Source organism: Chlorocebus sabaeus, chromosome 23 (assembly GCF_047675955.1).
Source record: "Chlorocebus sabaeus isolate Y175 chromosome 23, mChlSab1.0.hap1, whole genome shotgun sequence".
Lineage (NCBI taxonomy): Eukaryota > Metazoa > Chordata > Mammalia > Primates > Cercopithecidae > Chlorocebus > Chlorocebus sabaeus.
The window spans coordinates 46,028,283-46,054,941 of NC_132926.1; the positions used below are offsets into that span (position 1 = coordinate 46,028,283).

Genomic DNA, 26,659 nt, shown 5'->3' on the forward strand with positions numbered 1-26,659 from the left:
GCCTGTGGGGTTCTCAATCCCTGAAAAATGGCATCCATTCAAGCACTCACAGCAGCAAATGTATCCATCTCTCCTGACCCCTTTCCTCCCAGCCCAGAGGCAGTCCTCTCATCTCCCCTGAGAATGCTTTTGCCATGGTTCCTGATGACATGCATATGGCTAAACCCATCAGAGACATCAATAATTCACCTGAGTTGATGCTTGTCCTTAAAAGGCTGTCCTTCCTCAGCTTCTAAGATTCCATATACATATTCTCAGACCCCTTTTGCAGGTTTTTCTTCCTCTTCCAGATCTCCAAATGCTGGAACTACCCAAGACTCTGTCTCAGGCTCTCTTCTTTCTCTACACTCTCTCCCTGGGAGATCACATCCAGTCACTCTTTTTAAATAGCACCTATATCTACTTACTCCCCAACACTCCACCTTAACCTAGACCTCTTCCTTGACTCTAGGCTTGAATATCTAACAGCTTTTTTTAACATCCCACTTGGATTTTTAATTGGCTTTCCAAACTCAAACTATCCAAAGTAGATTCCTAGTTTTCTTTTACCAGTAGCTTCTTCCTTGCTCTGCATTTTAGAAAAAAAATGGCATAACCCTTTAGCTGGCTGTTTAAGGCAAAAACCTTGGTACTATTCTTGAATTCTCCCTTTCTCTCATGTTCCTCCTCCCACCCATATTCAAGTCCTATCTGTTCTACCTCCAAAATGTGTCCCAAGTTCCCCTGTGTCATTCCATCTCTAGTGCCACTGCCCTGGTACTCCATCATGTCTTGCCTGGATGACTGTAACAGCCTCCTAATTGGCTTCCCAGCTGCTACTCCTACCCTCCACTTCAACCCACTTTCCACACAAAACCAAAACAATCATTTAAAAACATATTTAAAAATTAAGAAGACAGTTCTATGTATAATAGCATCAAAAAGTATAAAATACTTAAGAATCAATCTAGCAAAGGATATGAAAGATTTGTACACTGAACACTGCAAAAAAAAAATTGTTGAAACAAATTAAAGAAGACCCAAACAAATGGAAAGACATCCATCCCATGTTCATGAATTGGAAGACTTACTATCATTAAATGTCAATAGTACTCAAAGTGATCTGCAGATTCAATATAATCCATATCAAAATCCTAATGATATATTTTGTAGATAGAAAAAACCTACCCTAAAATTTATACAAAATCTCAAGGAATTCCCAATAGCCAAAACAATTTTGAAAAAGAACAAAGTTGAAGGACTCATACTTACTAATTTTAAAACTTACTCCAAGCCTACAATAATCAAAACGGTATGGTACTGGCATAAAGACTGACATACAGACCAATGGCATAGAGTAGAGACCCCAGAAATAAACCCTTGCCTGTATGGTCAAATAATTTTCAACAAGGGTGCTAAGATCATTCAATGGAGAAAGGATAATCTTTTCAACAAATGGTGCTGGGAAAACTGGGTAGCCACATGGAAAATAATGAAGTTGGGCCCTTTCCTTACTTCATACACAAAAATGAACTAAAAATGAATAAAAGGCCTACATGTAAGAACTAAAATTCTTAGAAGAAAACAGGAGAAAAGCTTCATGACATTAAATTTGGCAATGATTTCTTGGACATGACACCAAAAGCACAGGCAATAAAAGAATAACTAAATATAGTGAACCTCATCTAAATTAAAGATGTTTATGCATCAAAGGACACTGTCAACAGAGTAAAGAGGCAACCCACAGAATGGGAGAAAATATTTGAAAATTATATATCTGATGAGGAATCAATATCAGAATACATAAAGAACTCCTAAGGTGCAATAACTAAAAAAGAAAAAACCCATTTAAAAAATGGGCAAATGAATCAAATAGACATTTCTCCAAAGAATAAATATAAATGACCAATAAGCACATGAAAAGAGGCTCAATATCACTAATTATTAAAAAACAAAGCAAAAATCAAGACCACAATAAAATATCACTTCACACTCAATAGAATGGTTATTACCAAAAAACAAAAAATAACAAGTATTGGAGAGGATGTGGAGCAACTGGAATCCTTGTGCACTGTCGGGGGAATGTAAAATAATGCAGCCACTATGGAAAACACTATAGCAATTCCCCTCCAAATTAAAAATAGAATTACCATATGATTTATCAAGTCCACTTCTGGGTATAACCAAACTAATTTAAAGCAGGGACTCTGACAGATATCTGTACACCCACATTCATTGCACCATTATTCACAAGACCCAGAAGGTAGAAGCAAGCCTAATGTACATTAAAAGATGAGTGGATAAGCAAAGTTAGTGGTATATATATGCAATGGAATATTATTCAGCCTCAAAAAGGGAGGAAATTCTGACACACACTACAGTATGGATAAGCCTTGAAGATATTATGCTAAGTAAAATAAGCCAGTCACAAAGAACAAATACTGATTCCACTTACATGAAATACCTAGAGAATTCCAATTCATAGAGACAGAGAATTGAACAGAGGTTATCAAGGGCAAAAAGGAAGAGAGAATGGGGAGTTAGTGTTTAATGGAACAGATCAGTTTTGCAAGATGAAAAGAGATTGGTTGCACAACAATGGGAAATGTACTGAATACCACTGAATTGTATACTTAAAATAGTTGAAATGGTAAATTCTATGCCATGTTTATTTTACTACAATAAAAAAAATCTGATCATTGCACATCCCTCTCTATCTCCCTCCACCATCTAAAACCCTCCAGTGGCTTCTCATGGTCTTAAGGATAATGTCTAAAATTCTTAACACTAATTATGATAGTACTTAGCCTATGAGGCCCAGTACAGTCTGGCTCCCAAACCTCTCACCAGAGGAATTGTCTCTCTCGTCTCTAGCCACACAAAACTCTCTCACATTGTCTCAGAGGCTTTATGACACTATTCTTCAGACTGAATTCTCTTCCGCAGCCTCTTCATTCTTCAGGTCTCCGTGACCTCCATTGCCTCCACAAATGATGGTGAGCTCCAGCACTGCAGGGACTGTTAGGGCCTGCAGGGGTGATAGAGTGCAGCAGCTCTGGGGAGCCTCCCCTAACAGGCCTGAGGCCAAAGCCCCGGCTGCTGCCTTCCGCCCCCAGGTCCCGGAATCCTCTCCCCAGCCACAACTGGGTTTGCTGTGCATGTTTTCTCTGCCTAAGTCTGTGTCTTGGGTTTCCCATGCAGGGGTGTGTGTGTGTGTGTGTGAATGCATGTGCGTGTGTGTAGAGGTTGTCCCAGACTCCTCTCCTCTCCACCCACCACTTATTCTCTGGACAGGCTCTCTGGCTTTCTGGAATGGATGAGTTTCTTTCCCTGCCAGATAGGGATGGCCCAAAGTGGCCTCATTTGACTTCTCTGGACAGGCCTTCAGGCCCATCCCTCATTCCATGGCTTTCTCTCCTGGCTTTGAAAAGAGTTCTGAGCATAATATTCCAGGCAGCTCTTCTAAGAGCATAACATTGAATTATGCTTTCAAGCACAGAGGTATTTTCCTCTTTTTTTCCTGACATGAGTTCTGGGGCACTCATGGCTATTGCTAACTCTTCTTAATGCCCTGGCACCATAGAAACAAGTTATGGTCTAGGCTGTGCAAGAAGAGACCTGGCCTGCAGGGGTTTCTCAGGAGGGTAGGGGGTTTTGAGCCCCTCTGACCACCCTGGCATTCATGTCTGCTTGTCCATGGCTGCCTTGGCTACCCCTCCTGGCCTCTGGTATAGTAGGGCAGAAGGGAGAAGCGTGGTTAACAATGTGGGCTTGGGAGCCAAATGGGCTGGATTTGTGTTTCAGCCTCTTCCTATTTTGTGACCTGGCAAACTACTTTAGCTCTCTAAGCTTCTATTTCTGCAGCAGTAAAATGAGAATTTTAATAGTAATTACCTGTGTCAGAGTATCAATGTAAGTAATAGAAAAAATAATGCACTTAGGTGCAGAGCCCAATACAGCAGGCCTCTGTGGCCCCATGACTGAGCTGGCCTCTTAGTTGGCCAATGTGGCCATGTTTAGGCCACTCCTGTCCCCTGTGTGGGAAAGGCATACCCCATCCTGGGAGGCCTCAGGGCCCAGTGCCGAGGGTCTTTGCAGTCCTCTCTACATCCCAGAAGGCTTTGTATTCCCAGAGTGACAGCAAAGACAGAAGAGTACCAAGAAGAGCCCATTCCCCTTCTTCCTCTCCTTCCTTTTCCTTGGTTGGGACTCAGTGGTCAGGGCTCAGGCAAGGCCTGGGTGACCTCCTTCTATCTTGGGCTACCCTCTGGCCTTCTGATGGGGTGAGGCACACCTCCCTCCCAAAAATCACCCACCCCTGGAAACACACAGTGCTGGCCCCTCAGCTCTAAGGGTCCATCCTCCAGATGGCAGCCGTAATTAGTGCTTAGCCTGAGTCTTCATGAGAAAAGAAGGGGTGCGGATGGCTAGGAACCAAAAAAGGGAATGTGACTTTCTTTGGTGGGAGAGGAAGGCTGCGCCTGGTCCTCAACCACAAGGAATATTGCTCTCCAGGGAGAGTTTGGAGAATAGAGTAGAGCCCACATTACTAGGGGGTGGGGCAAAGTCAGGGCAGGGAGTGGAAGGGACAAATGAAGGCGAGAAGTGGAAACACACATCTCAGTGTTTGGCATTTATAATGGATCCTGTAGTGATTTTTACTTTAAATTTAAGGGTCTTTAAAACTTATGCTGATCACTTCTTTGGTTTCTGAGGTCGTCTTGGCAAAGTGCAGTGTGTGCATTTTGGGTGCTCAAAGTGAAGCATAGCATAGGATACCCAGCATGAGCAGGGCCCTCATTAGCTGTCCAAGCCCACATGGCTGCCGGGGAGGTGGGAACAGCAGGACAGAGCTATGGGAGAGTGACAGGGACCAAGTGCACACCCAAAGTTAAGCTTTACCTCTCAGGACACCTTCTCCCTGAGCCCCCTAGCCTGATGCTTTCCTCTCCAGGTAAGTTCCTTCCATTCCTCTCATCTCCTCCCACTTCTGGGAGCTCCTGGGCATTCCTGCTTCCAAATCCTTCATTATCTGTCACAGAACCACAGTGCTGTCCTCAGAGTCACTAAGAACACACAGGCTGTAGTGCCATTATCTGGCTGACAATTATCTTCCCCCCCATCAGTAGAGAAGCCTCATGAGAATGACTTGTCTATTCCCTAGGGTCTAACATGGGGGTGCACATAGGTGGCCCTCAACCAATATTTGTGGAACCAATGGATGAATGATTTTAATGGATTGATGTCGTATCTGTCTTTTCTTAGACTGGAAGCTATTTAAGAGAGGGCCTCTGTCTGCCACTACCATTGCTGTATTCCCAGCAGCAGTGGACTGTCCAGCAGTAGTGCTGGGGTTATATCTTTGGGTCATTGGTTCCATGAAGTGAAACGAGCTCCGCCTGCTGGAGTGAATCAGCCTTGGCAGCAGGGGATGTGGGTGGGAAGGAGGTCTGTCTCCTTCTCCAGGAAAGTGGGCCAGCCCACCTGTGGGAAAGACACAAATAAAAGCTCTCAGGTGCATTGATCCTGAGCAGTCCCAGACAGCAGGATAAAAATAAGGCCACCTAATGCCGTACCAAGCATTTTATATAGATCATCTCATTTCATCCTCACGACAGACCCATGGAGTAGATGTGACGGACATCTCCCTATTACAGAACACGAGACTCTGGAAGGTCACATGACTGGCCCTAGGCCACACAGGTAGGGGGCAACCACAGCACAGCCACATGACACCACCTCTCAGAGCGCTGAGGATATTCTAGATGCCAGCGATTACGGGAGCCAGGAAAGGAATCCGAACGTGGGTTGGCACAGAGGGGATAGGCCTGGAAAACCTGGACTTGTTCTGTTGTCAGTGGTGGTCCCTGAGAGTCAGGGGGCGTGGGCTGCAGTCTCAGCTCAGCTAGTTTACGTGTTGCCAGTGGTTCTCCCTTCCCTGGGCCTTGGTCTCCTCATCCGCATAATGGGATTGTGCTGGCAACCACTTCACGGGTTGGTGCTGAGGATTCAAAAGTCCAGCACACAGGCAGGGGATCACCATGTTGGAGGGAAGGTACTTCCAGGTAATAAGAGGAATAAAGTGCGGGGTGAAGGGAACACGGAAAACTTGAAACCCCAGGGCCAGAGGAGGGTGAAATAAAAACCTGTTTGGCAAAGACGGGCTCAAACCCCCATGAGTTGTCTGGGTGTCTGAGGGCTGGCTGCTGGAATCTCCCCAGAACCATCCCTCGGGGCTCTTTGCTGAGCTTCTCCAGAGCGGAATTGAGGTGTGAAGGAGCATGACCTCAGGCCAGCACACTGTACCACGCACACGGGACGAACGTTTCTTTGGTTTTATTATTACAAACACACCATGGCTCTGTCACAATAGGGAAATCTGAGCTCTACATGCTCTACATACCATTTCTTTTCTACCTGGACAGGGCCCCATAAAAGCGTCCAAGCCATGTGTAGATGCGAGACACATTTGACAGAACAGTTCAACTCATAGCTTATAATGATGCCATTTCTCCAGCTGTGCAAGGGCTTTACAAAAACTGTGCCAGGACTTCCCATAAGGCTGGATTGCTTGATTCATGTTTTACGAGCCCCATAATACTGAAGCTCCTTTTCCAGGGACTTGGCATAGGCAATAAATTCCACATTTGGGATAGGTCCTTTCTGGAAGCGAATGTCAGGCAGTGACATCCAAGTTTCTGCATGCAGTGGGTTAACAGCCATGTTTAGGGGAACACAATTTTAAAAGTACATCTCTTTCCCTCCTCCCCCACCTGCACAAGGCTCACATCTCATTATGGTGCAGCCCATGTACATTGAAGTGTGATACTTGGTTTTGAAAACATTCAAACAGTCTCTGTGGAAATCTGAGAGAAATTGGCGGGGAGCTGCCGTGGTGCATTCCTCCTGTAGTCCTTCATGCTAATGCTTCATCCTCTCTAATAACCTCTGATAGACAGGGGCTGAAAAAGAGAAGTTTGTAACATCAAATAGGTGCAGATCTCCCCATGTCTGTCTAGGACATTGTCAGAATCTCAAGGACCGGGGCCAAGTGGCCTCCTTCTGCCATGCTCTCCTGCACATAGCAGGTGTGGTTTGTGAACCTTCACTCTTACTCAAGGCCTCATGTTCTGGTTTTCTGTACCTATCAATTTGGAACTAGATCCTCACGATGGGCTCCTGCCAAGCCCTTTGCAATATTCCCAGACTCCCTAAACTGAAAACTCACATTAATCCTAAAAGGTTGTTACTCTTATTATCCCCATCTTACGGAGAAGGAAATGGGGTGTTCTGGGTCTGACTCCAAGTCACCCTGCTGTTCTGACTCCAAAGGCCAGGCTTGTTTTACTGCACCATGATGTTCTTATCTACATACAGCAGATGGCAGGCTTGGGCTTGCTTGGGGGTAAGGCCTAAACAGGTCTGCAATGACTTCAAACCCAGACCAGACTTACCTAGTCGCACAGACCTCTGGGAAGCCTGAAAGAAAACACAAGGTGTCAGGTTTTCTAGTGAAAGTTATACCTGCACCTGCTTATGATGATGGCTTTGCCTATTGCCACCCCTACTCAGAAAACATGCTGGGGTGAGGAAGAGAAAGGGGAAGGTGGAACTTATAGGCCCTGGGGAGTTCCTCAGGTGGCCTTGGCAGACATAAGTTGTGCAAGCCCCTATCAAGTGTGGCTTCAGGTGGACATTCCTAGGAGACCCCCAAGCCAGGCTCTGCCACTGAGACTACAGCCTAGAGTTGAGGGAGCTGGGGCTGCACAGGGGTGGCCTCAGAAGTAGGAGTTCAGGGCTAAGAATCCTTGTCGAGGGCACTAAGGAGACCCCTGTGTACAAAAGTGAAGTGACACGGTAAGCTCCAGGCCTCTGGGTCCAGGACCGCTCCCTGCAGCCTCTCCTCCTGAAGTGCAATCCTTCTGTAAGGCACCTCACATTCCCACGAAGCTCCACCTGACCCGAAGCAGCAAAAGAGCCAAGCAGGGCACTGAGCACTGGGCAAGCTGGGGAGCAGGAAAGGAAGCTCAGAAAGAGCCAGAGAGGGTTTGAGAGGGAGGTGAGGCTGGGGCAAGGAAGGGATGGCTCCACACACAGAGCAAGCCCAGTATCCCTGTATCCAGAATCCACACAGTGCCCAGGAGAGCCCCAGCCTTACCCACGATGGGCAATGCCATGGACAGCAGAAAAGTGACCCAGAGGCCCGGGCTCAGGGCAGGCCTGGCCACTGTAAGATGAGCTTGGGATGGGCTGCCCTCTTGGGCAGATGGCTTCCAGAGTGTGTCTGTTCTCACCAGCAGTGACCTCCCCATGATCTGAGGCTCAGAGGCCTCTGTGTGAAAGCCTGTGCTTTGGCCCACGAAAGTCCAGGAGTTGCCTGGGTTCTTTACTCTGAATTTGACACAGGCTGGGGCTGAGGATGCCCCAGTGGGAGTGGGGAGAAGTTTTAAGAGAGCCCTGGGGAGCAGCCAAGGAAGATAGGGGCTGGAGAGGCTCCTCTGTGGCCCAAACAGAGGACCTAAGGCTGCTCAGGCAAGGTGCAAATCTAGCAGGCATCTTACCCTGGAAAACGCTGATGCTTGTTTGAAGATCTCAAGCGCAGAGTCTGCAAGTTCATCCCCCCTTTCCTGAGGTCTGTTGGCTGAAGAGGAAAGAAAAGGCAGGTTTGACCAGAGAGAAACCAATAGCATGTCATTCATAACAACCATGACTGAGGGACACTGGTGGGCTTTCTGGCTCACATTTCCAAAGACATGTTTTCTCTATAATGTTTCATAACTCATGGTAGAACTTGGCCCATGGGGAGAGAGCACCAAGAAAGGTGAATGCACACATGAAGAGAGGCAGGATGGAGGTTCAACTGCACTGGAGGCAAGGAGCACACACTGATGTGAGATGCTATAGGAGGAGTGCTGGGAATCGCGAGGACAGCATCCACATGAATACAGAAAACTGGGCTGTGTCCGAGGGGAGCTAACACAGCTGGGCAACTCCACAAAGACCAATGCATCCTCACATTCCTTAGTGTGGTGCATTCAAAACCAACAGCTCCCAGTTCACTCTGCAATCAGTCACATAGGCACAGTTTAACTATCACAATTACGTGTTATTCTGATCATTGTTTGGAACAGTTTTTCTTCTCTCCACCAACTGCCACGTGGAGAGAAGGACTGATTGTAGAGCCAGTGGGGATGCGACACTTACCCGGAGGCTGCAGAACATTGGTGATGACATGGACCACACCATTTGTGGCCATGATGTCAGGCTCAGCAACAGGCTCTTTGTTGACACTCACCACATTGTTTTTCTAAAGGAAAAACAGAGAGTAGTGGTTGAAAGTAGAGCACATTTATTTTATTCACTCAGCAAGTGTTTACTGAACACTTTTCATATACCAGGTCCTGTGTAAGACTGGGGATACTCTGGTGAATGAAACAGTCCCTGCCCTTGACAGACCTTCAGTGTGGCGGATTAATTCAAATCTCCTGTGTGGATTTAGCACATTGCAATTTACATAATGCTCTTTTGTGTGATCCACTTAGTCCTCACAGCAGTATATGATAAGGAGAGTAGATATTATTGTCCCATTCAATAGAAGAAGAGACTGAGACTGAAGACAGGAGAAGTGCCTCTTTTAAGCTAAGTAGGTGGAACAGCTGGAAATGGAAGCCAGGCTTCCTGCTCTGGGCAAAAGTCTCCTTCCATTTTGCCTGGGCACCTGACTTAAGATTTTCTCATAGGAGGCCCACCCAGGGCACATCTATCTCAGGCCTTCCTAAAGGGTTCATGTGACAGACTCAAGGAGGTAGGAGGCACAGAAGCCTGTGACAGACAGGACCCCAGCATGTGAAACCAGGTATGAGGAGATTCTTGAGCGACCTGCTAAAGTCAAACAAGTCATGCGCATGTCTACCTCCCTACATGCAGATCTTCCTATGCTCCTGGTGAGAAACTGGTGAGCAAAGGATGGCTGAAGACCAGGAGAAAGGAGCAGAGAGCAGAAGCCAGCCACACACTGAAGAGTGGTCCCTCCACAGAGGGGTCAGTGGCCTCTTCAGGTGCAGCTGGGGAGATTTCTGGAGCTCGGCTGGCTATCTGCTTTGGGGACAATCTTAGCGCAGTTCCAAGGTGGAATGTATATCATCAATGTGCAGAGCAAGGGGCTCACAGAGCAAGTGTCAGAATTCAAAAAGCCTCTTGGGATGGTCTGGTTCATGGTACAACTCAGTGAACTCCTGGGTTTAGGGGGGTGGGATGGGGTGAGTGTAGAGACTGATCTCTTCAGTCACGTTAGTTGCCTACCGTCTCCTTAACAGAAGGAAGATCTAATAGCCTCTCTCAGATGCCAAATCAGAAGTTCAACTGCACCGGAGGCAAGGAATACACAATGTTGTGAGATTCCCTTGTAAATCTGGAAGTTCTTACTCATGCTAACTACGATCTCACTTGATTTCCCTGAAGACCCTCTTCACATTTCTCTTTTTCTTTGGATGAATTACACTCAGAAATTCGGGCTGCATCTTGGAGGTGTGTAATGCCATCCCGGGGGTGAGATATGTCCTGGAGCCCTGGTGGCAGGGCACAGCCAGCCTTTGATTTGCAGGACACTTACCAAGCTGACTTCCAGCTTGTCACCTTGGAGAGACTTTAGCCGCACCAGGGCCCCGATGCCTCCGCTAACCAGGATTTCATCACCAACATGGTATTTCAGGATGTTGGCAAGTTCCTTGGCATCTCCTGCAGGTTGCGGGAAAAGGAGATAGAGTTAATCCCAAGAATGGTAATTAGCCTGGTCAAGGAGGGCCCAGAGGAGAAGATGTAAGTGGTCAGCCCTGAGAAGAAGAACTCCCTGCCCAGGGAATAAGCACTTATTAAGCTCCCAGTGTTACTCAACGTTGTGACCCACAGTCTGTCTAATGGTCAGAGGATACAAAACACATGTTCATGACCACAAATCTGCCCCTGCAGTCAGTGGGCTTCTGGGCTAAATATGCTCTCTGGGATGCTGGGCTCCCTGGCTGCTGAGAAGGAGTTAATCCATACTCCTCTGTGAGTATGACTCATGTTTCCATGAGATAAATATTTGCTTGGAAAGCTAGGGACCTTTCCAGCACCGGCATCTGGGACGTTTCATCATCAGCATGGCTCCCGACGGTTATAACACAGTAGTGCAATATTTACCCATTCTGCCCTCAAATGCTCATTCTGTTTGAGACGGCTGTTTCCTGAAGGGAGAACTTAAAAGAGTAGACAGCTGTACTGTGGAGGAGCCACGGAGCCGATGAGGTCAGGGCTGAGGGGGATATTCCCTCCGCAGCATCTCTCCTCGTCACGTCTCAGCATTCCTTTCAGCCCACATCAGTGTCTCCAGCAACTGGGGCAGGCATCTGATTGCCCATAAAGGTGCACAGGCATTTCCCAAATTAAGTGTGGGAGGTCATTCTGAAAGTTTCCAGCTGCCCTCTCATCTCGGATACTCCCATTACCAGCCAAATGGCTAAATTTCCCCAGGGCTTATGAATAGCTATTTCCAGCATCTTGAAACTGAGAAGGGAGGAAGTTTTAATATATTTTGGAGAGTTCACTTGGTTATTGACAAATGCATATGAGTGCCAGAGGATGGAGCCACTGGGTACCAACCAATTTTCAAACATCCACAACCTGGAGCTGACAAGGTTCCCCTTCCACAAAATACTGCCTGGAAGTGCAGAGCCACACTAACCTCTGGGGTGCATGGGATGTCCTTTCAATATCTCTAACACCTGGACCAACCTTTAACACCCTCTGTCCCCCAGGGGTGCTCCAGGCCTGGGGGAGGATGTGTTAGGGAAGCTTTCTCCATCCCCCTCCTCAACTCCCACATAATTGAAAATGGAAAGAAAGCCAAGCCAGCTCGGGCCACCTGGGGAATATTCCATTCTTGCCGGACAGAGAGAGGTTGAGAAGTTTATGTTCAGAATGAACTTCTCCTCTCTCCTTAGGAATATACGTCAGTATCACAGACACAGGCATTCATTTAGCAATAAAGAAAATTAAACATGACACAAATTCACCTTGGAGCTGCCTGCAACCTGAACTTTCTATTCTGCTCGAGAGCAGGAAGGGAGGTGTAGACAATGTGGGCCCCAAGGTTTGTCAAGGTCCTTCCCCTTCCTCCCCCTTTTCCTCAGTCTCACCTTTCTGTGAGAGCGGAAGCATCTCTCACAGGCATGCAGCTGAGCTAACCACTGCAAATTCCAATCCCGCTCCACTCGTCCCCATCGTCATGGCTATCATTGACCAGGGCTGTGTGCCTGGCACTGTGTGTGGCATCCTATTTAATCCTCACAACACGGGCTGCAAGATACTCCTTCCTTCCTCATTTTTCTTAGCCACTTGTAACCACTAGATCCCCTCCCAAACATCCTCAGCTAGATCTCTCAGAGCCATGACTAACTTCTTGGGAAAGCTTTTGTCTGGAGGGATCGTCAGTGCAGGTAACCGGCTTCATTATCACTGTGCTCATAGGTTTCCAGCGGGAAACATGCCTCAGTGACTGGGCTGGTCGCAGCCATCCTCACTTCTTTTCTACTCCTCTCTGCCTGGCTTCTGCCCAGGAGACTGAGCTCTATAAACTGCATCAGTGGACTCCCTCCTGCTCTCGCATCAGCCAACGAGAGACCCAGATGGCAACTGGAGAGAGGGAGGCTGGGGCGCTGAGTGACTCTCCTTGCATGGTTCTGACAGTGGCTGCACATGGCTCTGGCTGCTGTTCTGTGCCCTTGTCCAAGGCCCATGACCTCCCTGGTTCCTGTTCTAATCCTCCCATTCTCCCAGGCCTAGGGGTAGTAAAGGCTTCCCAGGGTTGCTAGTCCCTGGTTGGCCTCATTCTTTGCTAGTTCCTTTAATCTCGCCCACTCTTCCACAAATAGTCTTATCATTAAACCCCTTCAAGCCAATCCCTAATGTGCCAACTGTTTGCTGCTGGGGCCCTGAGGGATCATTACTTTAGAAAAGTGGAGATGTGTACTTAAGTTGGTCTTTACCCAAGAGTCTGCTCCGTTCTCTTGGTGGCAGGGCTCGGAAGGCTTCATTTGTGGGAGCGAAGACTGTGTAGACTCCTTCCCGGTTGAGGGTCTCCGTCAGTCCTGCAGACTGGATGGCAGCTACCAGCATGCTGGAGATACACACACAGAAAATGTCATCTGTCCTGGGGGCTGAGAGGTATTTTCCTTAAATACTTCACCACTGGGGATAGTAGAGCCCAGACCGCTGGAATGCTCACACCTTGGTTTTCACACTCTCCCTATGTACAAAGAGGGAGTGATTCTAGGCTCCATCTCCTCTCCACCCAGCAAAAATGCTAAGCTCTGTTAAATGGCCAGAGGTCAGAGGCCATGGGAGAAAGGTGGAAAAGAAAGAGCAGAGGTATGGCTGACCCAGAGACTAACTGAGCCTCCAGGGATATGATTCTGGGAGGGCAGAGGGGTGTGGTCTCCAGGGCCTTGTGCAGGTGGCTGAAGTCAGTGACTTCAATGTGACAGCACTGCGAGGTGAATGAGCAAGTCAGAAACGGAGATAGCAGGGCAAGAAAACAAACTCACAAGGGTGCTTCAGTTGCAGTAAACAGATACTGCACAGAGAGTGAGAGACTCATCATGCCCTGTAAACTATGTGCTCTCGGCTCACTTGGAGCTTTACAATGAGCGAGTGATGTTTTCCTTGCACTTCAGTCATAAAAATGTAGTCCCCCCTCCCTGCTTCCCACGCATGTGAGGATTACACTCTCAGAAGTAACCTTTCTTCCCAATGTAAGCTTTCAAGGCGACCCTTCCCTTTTCCCCATCCCAAGTCTGGAAGGTCACAGCAGTGCACCACTAGTGTTAATTGAATCCCTAAAGTAGAAGAAAGCTTGATAAGTAGCTGGGGCCCCACATCCCACTCCAGCATGACCACTGGGCAGAAGCCCCACCCGGGGATGGAACTAATTACCTAAAGCGATTGTCTCCCTTCAGGACATCCATGACAGTCCCCATTGGCGGGGTCAGCACCCGGTCCATTGTGAACAGGGTCCCATACCTCCCTCTCTTGTCGTGGGCCGCGATGCAGCTGTTCTCAATGCACAGGCTCTGCACAGAAGAGGGACAGAGAAAGAAAGGACTGGTTATCCTCCCACAAGGGGCCTCCTGATTTGTTCAGAGCATGTAGCAGGGTCATCATCCATGAAGATGAAGGAGTATATATTGGGGTGGGTTATTAAGGCTGGGATGAAATGATGTATTTTCTCAATAAATGGTCTTCCTTAAGGAAAGAATGGCTAAAGAGGCCCCAACAAAGTTACAGAGGCCCCATAGTGAGAATATCAGTTACACATGAGGTCCATTGACAATGTTCAAATAAATAGATTGAACTCATTTATTTATTTGTTTAACAGATGATAGCCGTCTTTAGTCAAATGGTGCTGGTGGATCCCATGCAAGAGCTGTGTTGAGTTGTACTTCCTATTTGATTTCCAGGCTAACTGTTGGGTTTGAAAACAAAGAAGATACAGCAGAAGAGAGAAGGCACCTTTTGGACCAAGGAGGGCTGTATTTTAGTTTAGGGGGCTTCTCTTCTCATAAGCTCAGAAGGAGTCCGAACTCCATCCCTCCTCCTAGGTGTTCATTCCTAAATTCAAGAAGGACTTGTTCCTTCACAATAAAGGTTGGATAATTGTGTGGTTTATTCTCAAAGGCCTCCAGAAAAAGAGATTCCAGTCCTTCTGCAGGATCTCATTTTGATATCAATACTTTTCCAGAAATTATTTCCTTCCTTTTCAGCAACCAGTCCTCATGCAAACTCCTGCTTATTGAGGACATTTTTTTTTACACTAATAGAAGTCCCACAATATGGAGCTTCCGAGGAGCATGACTTAGGACCCAGAACTTACATTACGATAAACAAAAACTCTCAGTTTTTTGCCGCCCAGAGTTTCTAGGGTCTGTCCATGGTACAGATACTTAGAGGCCAGCTGGTCTTTAATTATGTGGTTCCGAAGCAAATTCCTTGTATGGGCATCAATTGGGGGGGTTCCATCTGCAAGAAAGGGTGTGGTTAAGTCCAGAGAGATGTGCTCCTGCAATGAAGAGAGTGATGAGAGATAAATACAGTGAAAAAGCCTGTCTGTCCTTGAGTTTGGAAACAGGGATTGAGAAACCAAGTGGAGCTGCCAATATTCCTTAACATCTGGTATATTCTATGGAGAAATAAAGAAGATCCAGATAATCAAGGGTGTTTGGGGTTTTGCCCTAAAAGGGAAGGGCAGGCACACATACAACTTGGCCCCCTTCTCTGCCTTCCTGTGGCTGCAGCTCAGCTGTACCCTCACTCTGACCTCTTGACTATACATTGGCAAGTGACTCTGCAAATAGAAAGGCAAGGGAATGCTCTGCTCTCCCAGATGTCAAGTCTTGAGTTCTGAGGAATGGCTCCCCAAAGGCATTCTCTGCGCTGCCTAATGAAACAACAGAGCCTCTGAAGTTTCTGCTGAAGTCACATCTGCTTTTAGTTGAGCTGAGTGGAAGTTCTAATGTCCCATGGGGTGCTGTAAATCGGAGAGTGTTGTAGAGGTGACAGGAGTGGGGAAGCTGCCTCCAGGGACAAACTAACGGGGATGTCTTCCCCATGTTACCTTTGAATACAGAATTCAGGGGAGCCAGGAGGGTCAACCGCTCACTTCCAGAGAGATGAGTGCCGAGGCCGGCTTGTCTGAAAAGGTCAATGGCTGTGGACACATCAGACTCTGCAGCCAATTCAAATAGTGTCTTGGCTACAAGGAAGGAGAAAGTGGGTTCAAAAGTTAAAAATGCTGTTTTCATTTATCATTCAGCCACCCCAGGGCATGACATACATCAGCAGGAATGTCATCTCGTGAGTCAACAACCCCTCTAAACACTGCTGGGGCCCAGCGGGCTCATGTCATCAGGGGAACAGTTGCCTAGAAAATCTAACCAGTCAGGAGGAGAGGGAGGAGAGGTGAGCTCAGTTAGGCAGAGATCAGCCGCTGACCCAGGCCCTGTGGGCTGCTTGGTCAGGGCACATTCTAACACTGGGGAGAAAGGCAGTCTGTGTGATGGCTTCTGCGGTGTAGATAAGGCCAGCAACCACACCCATAGAAGCATTTTATTTTTTCCTATGAGATTTCTTCACTCATGGACAGATCTCCCTGGAAGACTAGAGTGGGGTTAGGATTCTGAATGAAACACAAGCCAAAGTCCATTCAGTCATTCTAACTGGGTCAGTGACCATGGGACAGCTTGGGCACTATTGAGAAAGCACATGCTCTGAGGTCGCAGCAAATGGCCCTCTTTGCCCATCCACAGCAGGCAGATCTTCTGAAAGGCCTCTGCGATTGTGTCTGTCCCCAGACCCCTTCAATGCTCCCCACTGCCTCTCCACTGCACTTGCATGCCTGAAGTTCAAGATGCATCATTCTGGTCACAACCCACACATCTGCAGTGGCCGAGAGGCTGTGAGCTGAGTCCAGGCAGGGAAGTCGCCCAGAGATCCCTGAATTTCCCCACCCCCGCCACAAGAGATGGCAGAAGGGATGGTGGGCCAGGCAGGGCCAAGACCCTGGAGGCCTGGCCTACCTGAGTCTGGAATGAGTAGCTCATCAATGTAGTGGATCACCCCGTTGGTGGCCAGGATGTCTTTATTGGAGATGATCGCCTTCCCATTGATGGTGAGCATGTCCCCACTGCAGCCCACCTCCAGTGTCGTGCCCTCTAGGGTCTCCAAGGACAGCCCCGCAACGATGGCTTCGGCACACATAGCTGACTTCAGGATGTGGTTATTCAGCAGGTCTGGGGGCCAAACAGACTCAGGTCAAGTCAGAATCCGCTCCAGCATGACCTCAGGGGCTGCTTGCAGCCTGCCCACGCTGTGAGGATCCTGTTCTCTCAGATGAGGACCCTCAGATGAGGCTGGGGCACCACAGGGCCCAGATCCTCCTCGCCTCCTGCCTGCTGTCCTAGAAAACCAGCTGGGGCTCTGTGGTCAGACTGCCTGCTTTGAATCCCATGGCCACTTTCCAGCTGTGGGACCCTGGGTAAGTCATTTAGCCTCTTTGAACCTCAACTTCCTCATCAGTCAAGTAGACATAAGAATTGCATTCATCTCCTAGGGCTGCTGTAGGGTTGACATGAAATTCTGAACGTAAAGCACTCAGCACAGTGCCTGACAACAGAGTAAATGCTCAACAAATGTTAGTGATTAGCTTATTTGTAGCTGAACTTCAGGGATACAAGAAAAACTCAAGAGAGCCTACCATGGGATTTTAGAAATCCACTGACCTTTATAAAAATGTAAACTGTAGTAGGAAAAAAGGACAAGTGTACACATGACATGCTCTGAGGTCAGCAAATGGCCCTCTTTGCCCAAGGGCAAAAAAAAAACAAAAAAAAACCAACTTTATTTGTTCAGGTTTCTGTTCATTTAGCCCAAGGGTCCACTAGCTGCCAGGATATATCTTAAGGTTTGGTGATCAGTAAGACACGGCCTTTGCCATCCCATTCACCATACCCATAAATAATAAGTATGATCATTTATTTGCTTGTCCAAGTGCTACATTAGGGGGCAGGGCAGGGCTGAGGCCCAAGGGGGACTCCCGACCCATCATGACTTCTGCTGGCCTCCATTGCCTCGGAGAGCCCAGACAGGCTGGACAGAGGCGAATGTAAGGACCAGTCAAGGAGGAAGAGCCCCTCCCCACCCCAGGCTGAGCAGGTGGCCTGGACTGCTGCTCACCAAGGTCACCGAGGCTCTTTGTCCCACATTCTCACCATGGAGGCGAGTTTCAATCTGATCCCGAGTGTGGGAACCAAAACCACACTGTCATGGGCAGGAGGAAGCTCTGAGGCTCTGCAAGGCATCGGGCTGCTGCAGACGAGTTGATGGCCTTGAAAGCCGGTGCTGGCCACATTCAGCCAGAGGGAAAGAAAAAGGGTGAGAAGGCCTATGGGAATGAGGCCCTGGGGACTGAGCTTCTCGGAGAAGGAAGGTGAAATCCGGGGTGTGGTAGAGGAACTTGCCAGGGCCACTTGGAGGGTGAGCAGGGCCAGGGCTGGAAACCAGTCTTCAAACGGGACATACCACTAGCCCTGGCTGCTTCTCACTTGCCTGCCTGCCTGCCAACCTGCGGGTAACAGCAGGAGACTGTTGGGTGTGGGGCAAGGACCTCTTCCTTCCAGTCTGCAGCCACGGCACCAAACAGAGTGTCCTTGCTCTGAACCAGCCAGTTATTGATTAGGAAAAGGCAGATTTGCAAAAGGGAGGAAGTAGGGGCTTTTTTTTTTCTTATAATTTATAATAAGGAGTTCTTTTTTTTTTTCTTTTGAGAGAGTCTAGCTTTGTTGCCCAGGCTGGAGTACAGTGGCATGATCTGGGCTTATTGCAACTTCTGCCTCCCAGGTTCAAGTGATTCTCCTACCTCAGCCTCCTGAGTAGCTGGGATTACAGGCGCCTGTCACCACACCCAGCTAATTTTTGTATTTTTAGTAGAGATGGGGTTTCACCATGTTGGTCAGGCTGGTCTTGAACTCTCGGCCTCAAGTGATTTGCCCATCTTGGCTTCCCAAAGTGCTGGGATTATAAGCATGCCCGGCCTATAGCAAGGAGTTCTGAGGTCTCCAAAGCAAAAAGTCTGCTCTGTACAAACCATGTTTTAATAGGGAATACAGTTCTAAAAGCCTTTGGGCCCCTTGAGGCTGTGTGTGTCCCAACGCCTGCCCTCATTCCCCATTTTGTGCTGTGAGTATCTCTGTCATTGCAGTCACCAAATCAGATGCCAGCAACCTCTTTTAAAGCCTGCCGTTTCTACTGGGTCTTAAGTTCCTTGGAGGCAAAGGCTGTGTTGTATTCATTGTCATGGCCTCTGTCCTCAGTGCTGGCCAGGCACATAGAGGTACCATAATCATCTGGACACAGAACAAATCCTGTCTTCCCATCTGTGCTTTCAGAAATATACCCTTTCCCATCCCTGCACAGATAGAAGGAGAGCACTTTAAATGTATAGCGTGTCTGAAATGCATTAGACATTTTATACAGCACATTGACAAGGTGGGTTTAAATAGATTCAAAAGAAATGAAGTGATCCTGGAATGTGTTTGAGAGGAAAAGTGTGATGGGGTGCACCAGAGACGTGGGGCATACCCTGCGTTTCAGGGGACTCAGGAGGCAGCTTTGTGCTCATGGCCTTTCAGAGGTCCTGGAGTAGAAAGGGGCAGGGTGGGGGAAGGCAGAGTCCTCCTTTCTCATCTCCAAAAGGAAAACATGTGAAAACACATTAGCTCCTTCCCTCTCCTGCAGCAATAATCAAGGCATTGCCTCACTTAGCAGCTCATTGAGGAGGGCATGATGAAATCTGAACTGGAGAGTCAAAAGTTGACTATGACTGTTTTTTGTTTTGTTTTGTTTTTCTTGTTGTTGTTGTTGTTTTGAGATGGAATGTTGCTCTGTCACCCAGGCTGGAGAGCAATGGTGTGAACACGGCTCACTGCAAGCTCCACCTCCTGGGTTCAAGTGATTCTTCTGCCTCAGCCTCCTGAGTAGCTGGGATTACAGGCACCCACCACCACGCCCAGCTAAGTTTTGTATTTTTAGTATAGATGGGGTTTCGCCATGTTGGCCAGGCTGGTCTCATATTCAAGACCTCAGATGATCCGCCCACCTCGTCCTCCCAAAGTGCTGGGATTAAAGGCGTGAGTCACTGTGCCTGGCCTATAACGGGTTTTTAACTGTAATTTTGGTTTATCCATAAGGCCCTTAGCCACAGAGAGGAATGGTGAAGAGTCGGCGTGAGGAATTCATTTCAAAGGTGCCAGTATCTGTCACCTCCACACCTGTACGCTGTTGCTCTACCTGTTAGCCTTGCTCTGGCCTTGGCCATTGAAGCCTTTCACTGTCCCTGTTTCCGGCCAGGGCCAGCTATGGGTCTCTAGCTATGTCTCTCTTCAGTCCAGCTGTCCCTAGACAAAAGCTGCTGGATTCTGTACTCAGCCCTCAGAGCAGCGTGGCTGCTGCAGAGACATGGTTAGCTGAAGCAATGGGATAGGATGACCCCAGCCCATGGCTGCAGTGGACATCCTGAGGGTCACCTCATGGCAGGTGGCATGTCCATCTTGGACTAGAGCAGGTGTTGGGCTCAGTCTAGCTGCACAAATGACGCAGCAGCAGGAGCCAAAGGATGCTCACCTCTCAGGGCTTCTGGGTCACCCAAGATACGGTTCAAAGTCTCACTAGGGATCTTCTCGAAGGCTTCATTGGTTGGGGCCAATAGCGTGTACTGGCCATTACCTTCAAGCATCGTGTTGAGCCCTGATGCAGCCACAGCAGCCTACGGGGAGGACAGAAGATGGAGTACTCCGTGAAGACTCTGGCATTCCCCACAGAAGATGCACACACAGCTTTGCTGGTGCCTCGCAAGAGCTCAAGGCTATTGCAGAAGCCCAAGACGAAAACAGAAGCCAAACCCAAGCTCACCAATGACCCCCGGGGGCCTTGCTGGGCCTGAGCTCCAGCCAGCCTGGTCATCTTTCATGTCCTTAACCTGTCTTTCCTCTTCCTGCCCCCAAGTCCTTGTCCCTGCTGTCCCCTCTGCTCTTCCCTCTTTCTTTGCTTCTCTGATTGTATTCCTTCTTCCACTAAAATATCATTTCTTTAGGAGGTCAACTTGGCACATTTCCCACCTCATCCCACAGCCAGACAAAGGTGTGTCTGTCTGCTTACACGCATGGCTTGCAGCCCTCCTCACACTGTCACTCAACAGTTATTGGTAATCACATACACGAGCCCATGCATGGAAGGATCACACCACCCATTCTCTACACAGCTGCCAGAAGGATCTTCTAAAGGCCTGAGTGCTTTCCTGCTGCTCCCAGGATGGAGATGGACTCTTTCCCAGGTCTGCAAGTCCTGGAGGATCAGGCCTGGCCACGCTGGCCTTGCCTTTGCCCGTTGTATGCCCTTCACATGTGACCTGACCCACTGGCCTCCCCCTTGCTCTTCCTGCCCTGAGCCTTCACTATTGCTCTCCCCTCTACTGGGTGTGCTCTTGCCCCAGCATTTTGTATAATGGACCCATTTTCATCCTTTAGACTGCAGATCAAAAGTCACCTCTTCCAGAGAGACCTCCCTGACTTTCCAATCCTCCCTGCACTACTGTCACTCCCTATTTACCTGCCCACTTGAAAAAAATTATCACAGCCCATGGCTACCTTGTTGATTTGTTTGTTGTCTCTCTCCAGATAGAATACTAGCTCCACTGAGAATAGAACTTTGCCTACCTTGTTCACCTCTATACTCCTGGAACATAGACCCACCTGGGAAGTAGCAGGTACCTAATAAGTATGTGTTATAAGAAGGGAAGATGGGCACAATGGAGGGTCAGAAGAGGGAAGGAAGAAATATTTACCAAATCTAAATAGTAAGAGGAGGTGACGCAAAGGGATCAATTGCTGTTCATGTGCTGCCAACTATGTGGGAACATCATTTTCTTGCAGATCCCTGCCCTTCAAGCAACCCAGAAGAAAAGCATGGGAGAGGAGCTTAGAGAGCCAGGCTCCCAGCTAACAGCCACCTGCGCCTGTGAGGCCCATTAGTGCCAGCCGGCCCCAGTGTGTTTGTCTCTCTGTGTTGGAGATCTCTAGGGAGGGACCACCCCACTCCCACTTGTATCCTTTGTGGTTAGGAAGTTCTCCTTGAATCAAGGCAAAAACCCTGACAGGGCAGCCTGCCTCCACTTCCTCCTGAGCAGCCCTTGCCAAGAGGAACATGCTTTCCCCTCCAGTTGTAAGACAAATGCCTGCTGGGCATGGGGGAAGTAACCATATTCTTGTGGCCCCAGAGCAGTCAGAAGCCAGGTTGGAAATCAGACCCTTGACTTCTGTGTCCACACTGGTGGCCTCTCTGCTATTCTGGGCTCCAAGAGAACATGGGTATGATTGGAACCAGAGTCCTAGGGTGGGGACATGTGATCCCAAAGCACACACAGCCTGATAGGCCACTTATTCTAGTCCCCCATGTGGGAACTGCCATCTCTGGAAGCTACAGTGCAGGTCCAGGGCTCAGAGGACCCTGAGCTGCTGCAGCCACACACCACTGACATTTCCAGGGGAGGCAAGGAAAGGAACACTTTATAAAGAAGACAGATGGGGAATTTCACAGGTTAGGTCAAGCTGAACGTCTGGTCAATGGATTCTCCATGTTCAAGGGCATTCAGGGGAACCTGCTCTATGTTCCCCTACAGGAGCCATCCTCTACCCCTCCTGCAGAAGAGTTCCTGCTAGGCCCCTCTTGGGAGGCAATGTGTCCCAAGCCTAGGCCTCCATGCAGAGCAGTCCCTTACCCGAAGTGTCTCAAAGGTGTCCTCGATCTCGATGATCTGCTGGATGTTGTTGGTGACGGTGGAGATGACCTTATCGATGAGGTGCACCACCCCGTTGGTTGCATGGTGGTCGGCTTTCAGCAGCCGGGCACAGTTCACAGTTACAATCTGCCCAAAGAGGCAGCAAGGATGAGCAGTCAACACAACGCAGGCATAGTCCCAAAGCCCCAGAAGGAGAAAACAGTGTTTTCAAACACAGTAGCAGAATGTGGGTTTTACAAGCTGTGGAATAGAGGGCCCAAGGAGAAGAAGGCACAAAGGGGAGGGTTGTCTACAGCTTAAACCCCAGAAACCAGCCCACCCATGGAACCGAAGTGGGTTCCTTGTGGACCAAGGGCCATGCAGTATGGCTGGGGATCCCCTACCCCGTTAGGATAGTGATGGATCTGGATGTCAGAATTCTGGTACATGGAGGTGAGGGTCATGCCATGTTTCAGCTCATCAGTCAGGACTCGCCTGCCCACCATATGGTAGCGGAGGGCATTGAGCAGCTCAATGTTGACATTGCTGACCAGGGAGTCCAGCACTTCCTAGGAGGAAGGACAGGGTGTCAGTTAGGGACTGCAGACTCTATGTTCAAGAGATGGGTCCCTGCAACTCTGGGAAACATGTTCTCAGCCCTCGTGAGCCCAGGCCTCTCTTCTGCCAAGGATCCCTCCTCAGGAAGCACCCAAGTCTTTCTGCCCAGGGGGCACAGGGGGGCATTAGACGCAACCTGGTAAGACATATTTTAGCTCAAGTTCCATAGCCTTTTCTAAGGGGTTAAGGAAAAAGCTTCCCGAAACAGTAGGAAATGACTGCAGACTCCCATTCATCATGCCCACCCCTCGGGGAAGTAAGGCAGTTCCCCATAAGAGTCCCCCGGGCAGATGGAGGTCATCTCACAGCTGGCAAGGAGGCCCAGGCCTCGTTGCTAGGGGCGAAGATGGTGAAGCTGCCGGGCCCCTCCATCTCAGGCCTCAGCTTCTCCGTGCGGTCCGTGTACAGCTGAGTGGTGGTGGATCCAACGACTCCTAGGGTCTCGTAAAGGTTTGAGAGTGGTAGGGCTGCAGGAGCAGAAGACAAAATGAGGGATGGCCTCCGGGGGTCCAACCCAACCAGACCCTCCCTTCTCTGCCAGAGAGCACAGTACATCTGCAGGTGGAGAGGACGAGGAGGCCTGTGGGAAAGCCCAGAGACAGGCTGTTTCTGGGGGGCTGAAGGCTTGTTACAGTCTTCTTAAAACAACTCAGTAAGTCAAATGCCTCGCTACATGAACTCAACTAATTGGTGATTTTTAATATAAACACAGCAGACCAAAGCTCTTGTTCCCAGACATTTAGATAACAGAGGCAGGAATGTACATTGAAAACAGATATCCTAACTACAAACTAGTCTTACAGATTTACCTGCTTATTGAAACTGGTTCCCTAAAGGCTTCTGTTAGAATGAGAGACTATCATAAATCTCCAAAGTACTGTGTGTATTTGCAGGTAATGAAATGTTATTTCTTAAAGTAGCTTGAAGGGGTTTCTCAGACCTTATAAGACCAAAATGAGTTTCATGCTCATTTGTTTTTTTGTTTCTTAGACCAAAATCTTAATATTCATTCTGAAGGGTCTGAAATTAGGGTTCAGAGTTGAGCTCCCCTTCTAAGGTCAATCTTCTTTTCCTATCCCATTTCCCCACTTGTCCCTCAACTTGACTCAGTACCTCCATGGCCCCACCCACACCAACCTCTCCCATCACATACTCCAGGGACCTTGGCACCAACCAAATTGCCCTCCTTCCTGTTATGTCTCAGTCCCACGATTTATTTATTTATTTATTTATTTATTTTTGAGATGGAGTTTCACTCTTCTTGCCCAGGCTGGAGTGCAATGATCCTATCTCGGCTCACTGCAACCTCTGCCTTCTGGGTACAAGCGATTCTTCTGCCTCAGCCTCTCAAGTAGCTGGGATTATAGGCACCCACCACCATACCCAGCTAATTTTTTTGTGTTTTTAGTAGAGACGGGGTTTCACTATGTTAGCCAGGCTAGTCTCAAACTCCTGACCTCAGTTGATCTGCCTGCCTTGGCCTCCCAAAGTGCTGGGATTACAGGCGTGAGCCACTGCGCCCAGCCCAGTCTCATGATCTTTAAGAGACAAGGTCTCACTATGTTGCCCGGGCTGCTGGTCTCAGACCCTTGGCTCAGGTGATCCTCTTCCCTTGGCCTCCCAAACTGCTGGAATCAAAGGCATGAGCCACTGCGCCAGGCCTCAGGCTCACATTCTTAACTAAAAAAAAATAGCCAATATAGTTGGCCCTTCATATCTGTGGGTTCTTCACCCACAGATTCAACTAAACATGGACCAAAAATATTTTATAAAATACAATAAAAATAACACAAAAATTTAAAAGAGGATATAACAACTACTTACGTAGGATTTACATTATATTTAGTATTATAAGTAATCTTGAGATGATTTAAAGTATATGGAAGAATATGCATAGATTACGTGCAAATACTATACCACTTTATATCAGGGACTTGAACATCTGAGGATATGGCATCCTAGAATGGGTCCTAGAATCAATCCCCCGCAGATACCAAGAGATGACTCTATTTCAAAACTAAAACAAAATACTAACTCCCCTGTACAGTCACTTGTGTGTGGTACTAAAAGAAAGGCTCTAATAAAATTCATAGGTGCCATGCTGTCTTTCGCCCAGTGCAACCATTTATGGGACTCTCTGCTGACTCTGGATGAGCCCACCTGTCCTGTAGCTGTTTTCCCTGCTGAACTCCAAAGGGCCAAGTTTAGACACGGGGAGATGGGGATGGCTTGGAGTTGCCAGCCCGCCAGAGATCCCCTCCTTCCACATCCCATCTGCTCTGTAGCAGGGCTGATGAGAAACTGATGGTCTATCAGGCCCACCCTGCTGGATGTGTTTAGAATCACTCCTAGCCAGAGGCAGAGGCCAAGAGCCTGAGCCTGAGCCTGAGCCTGTGCCTACCGGGAAGGGCATGGACAGGCCACAGTTGGAGTCTGCTCCACCAGTGTGGTAAGGAGGCCAGAAGGAGCAGCTCAGGAAATGCACTGTTTCCAGCTTCCATCCTTAGCCCCTTGCATAGAGCCTGGGGCCAATGGGCACGTGGGGAGAATGCCACGTCCTTGTGCCACCGCCCCCATTCACACTCTGCTGCCTTTTATGTGGGGACTCCTCTCTCCCACCATTCCCCTCCACCCACACCAACAGGCGAGGCCCGGCGGATTCATTCACCTGCTGGACAGCCCTTCTCCCCAGGGACCTTTTCATATCCAGGACAGCACTCATAGCTGATGACTCTGTAACAAGACAATCATACATTGTGTTAGGCAGGGCTTCACCGTTCCTCACAGGTCATCGGGCCCCTCTCCACAAAGTCACCTCCACAGCCAAGGAAGAGGAATGGTGGGTGAAACACATTCCTCTTAGGAGTCATTTGCTTAGTCATAGGTCTGCCTTTCCTGAGCAAGGAGAGTCTCACGCCTCCTCCGCTCTGTAGAATGTTCCTGGCGGCTGCCAATACCTACAGCCAACCAACTGGGAGAACACAGGACTCTGGCAGCCTAGTCAATGTTGTGACTAGAAAACATAATGCACCAAGGATTTTATCTCAACATTATTCACAGGAAGAATCCGATGGTGAGTGTTCCTGAAAGGGAACAGGAAGGAACAGAAAGGGGCCTGCACCAGCTCTGGCTCTGAGACTGTCACCGACCAGCTGGGACATCCCCAGCCAATTTCATCATCTCTCTGGTTCTCAGTTTCCTCATCTGTAAAACACATATGTGTATCAGGCAGTGGTCATTAAATCTCTCATGATTTTCTAGTTCTCTGATCGAATAACCAAAGAGGGGAGCATATATACAATCATCAAGTTTTTCTCTGTCTTCACAATCAAATTTTAAACTTTAAAATTAAAGCAAAGCTCCTCTTATGAAGATACTTACTTTTTATTTTTAAATAAAAAAATTAATCAATAAGAACTTTTTTTCTGGTTTGAAATTGAAAATATACAAACATTGACCACTGTCTGGAGATCTGAAATACACAGCTTTAATGAACCAATATTCTGGAGATGCCAAAAACACTGAGAATTTCAAATAATATTGCAAGGAAGGAAGCATTCTGAAAGCCCACACCTAAGAAAGACTTGCTTAAAACCAAATCCCCAGGTTCTGCTGAAGGCTACCCTGGACCGGCAGAGTGAGCACGACCTCTACTCAACAGGCTTGGAACCAAATGCAAACAGCCAGTCCTTCCCTTTC

At 48.3% G+C, this 26,659-nt stretch overlaps 1 protein-coding gene across 1 annotated transcript in view; it reads right to left on the reverse strand.

Moving 5' to 3' along the window:
- Positions 1-6,300: 6,300 nt before the first annotated feature.
- Positions 6,301-26,659, reverse strand: part of TGFBI (transforming growth factor beta induced) — a 34,163-nt gene continuing 13,804 nt past the window's right edge. Inside the window, exons 3-17 of the mRNA XM_008014536.3 lie at positions 25,629-25,693; positions 23,267-23,427; positions 22,747-22,911; positions 22,343-22,489; positions 20,191-20,332; positions 16,590-16,802; positions 15,629-15,766; positions 14,888-15,033; positions 13,951-14,087; positions 13,005-13,135; positions 10,592-10,716; positions 9,184-9,286; positions 8,541-8,620; positions 7,434-7,458; positions 6,301-6,941 (exon numbers count right to left, since the gene is read on the reverse strand). Coding sequence (XP_008012727.1) covers positions 6,901-6,941; positions 7,434-7,458; positions 8,541-8,620; positions 9,184-9,286; positions 10,592-10,716; positions 13,005-13,135; positions 13,951-14,087; positions 14,888-15,033; positions 15,629-15,766; positions 16,590-16,802; positions 20,191-20,332; positions 22,343-22,489; positions 22,747-22,911; positions 23,267-23,427; positions 25,629-25,693 — 1,819 coding nt within the window. The 3' untranslated portion in view covers positions 6,301-6,900. The remainder of the gene's footprint in view (positions 6,942-7,433; positions 7,459-8,540; positions 8,621-9,183; positions 9,287-10,591; positions 10,717-13,004; positions 13,136-13,950; positions 14,088-14,887; positions 15,034-15,628; positions 15,767-16,589; positions 16,803-20,190; positions 20,333-22,342; positions 22,490-22,746; positions 22,912-23,266; positions 23,428-25,628; positions 25,694-26,659) is intronic.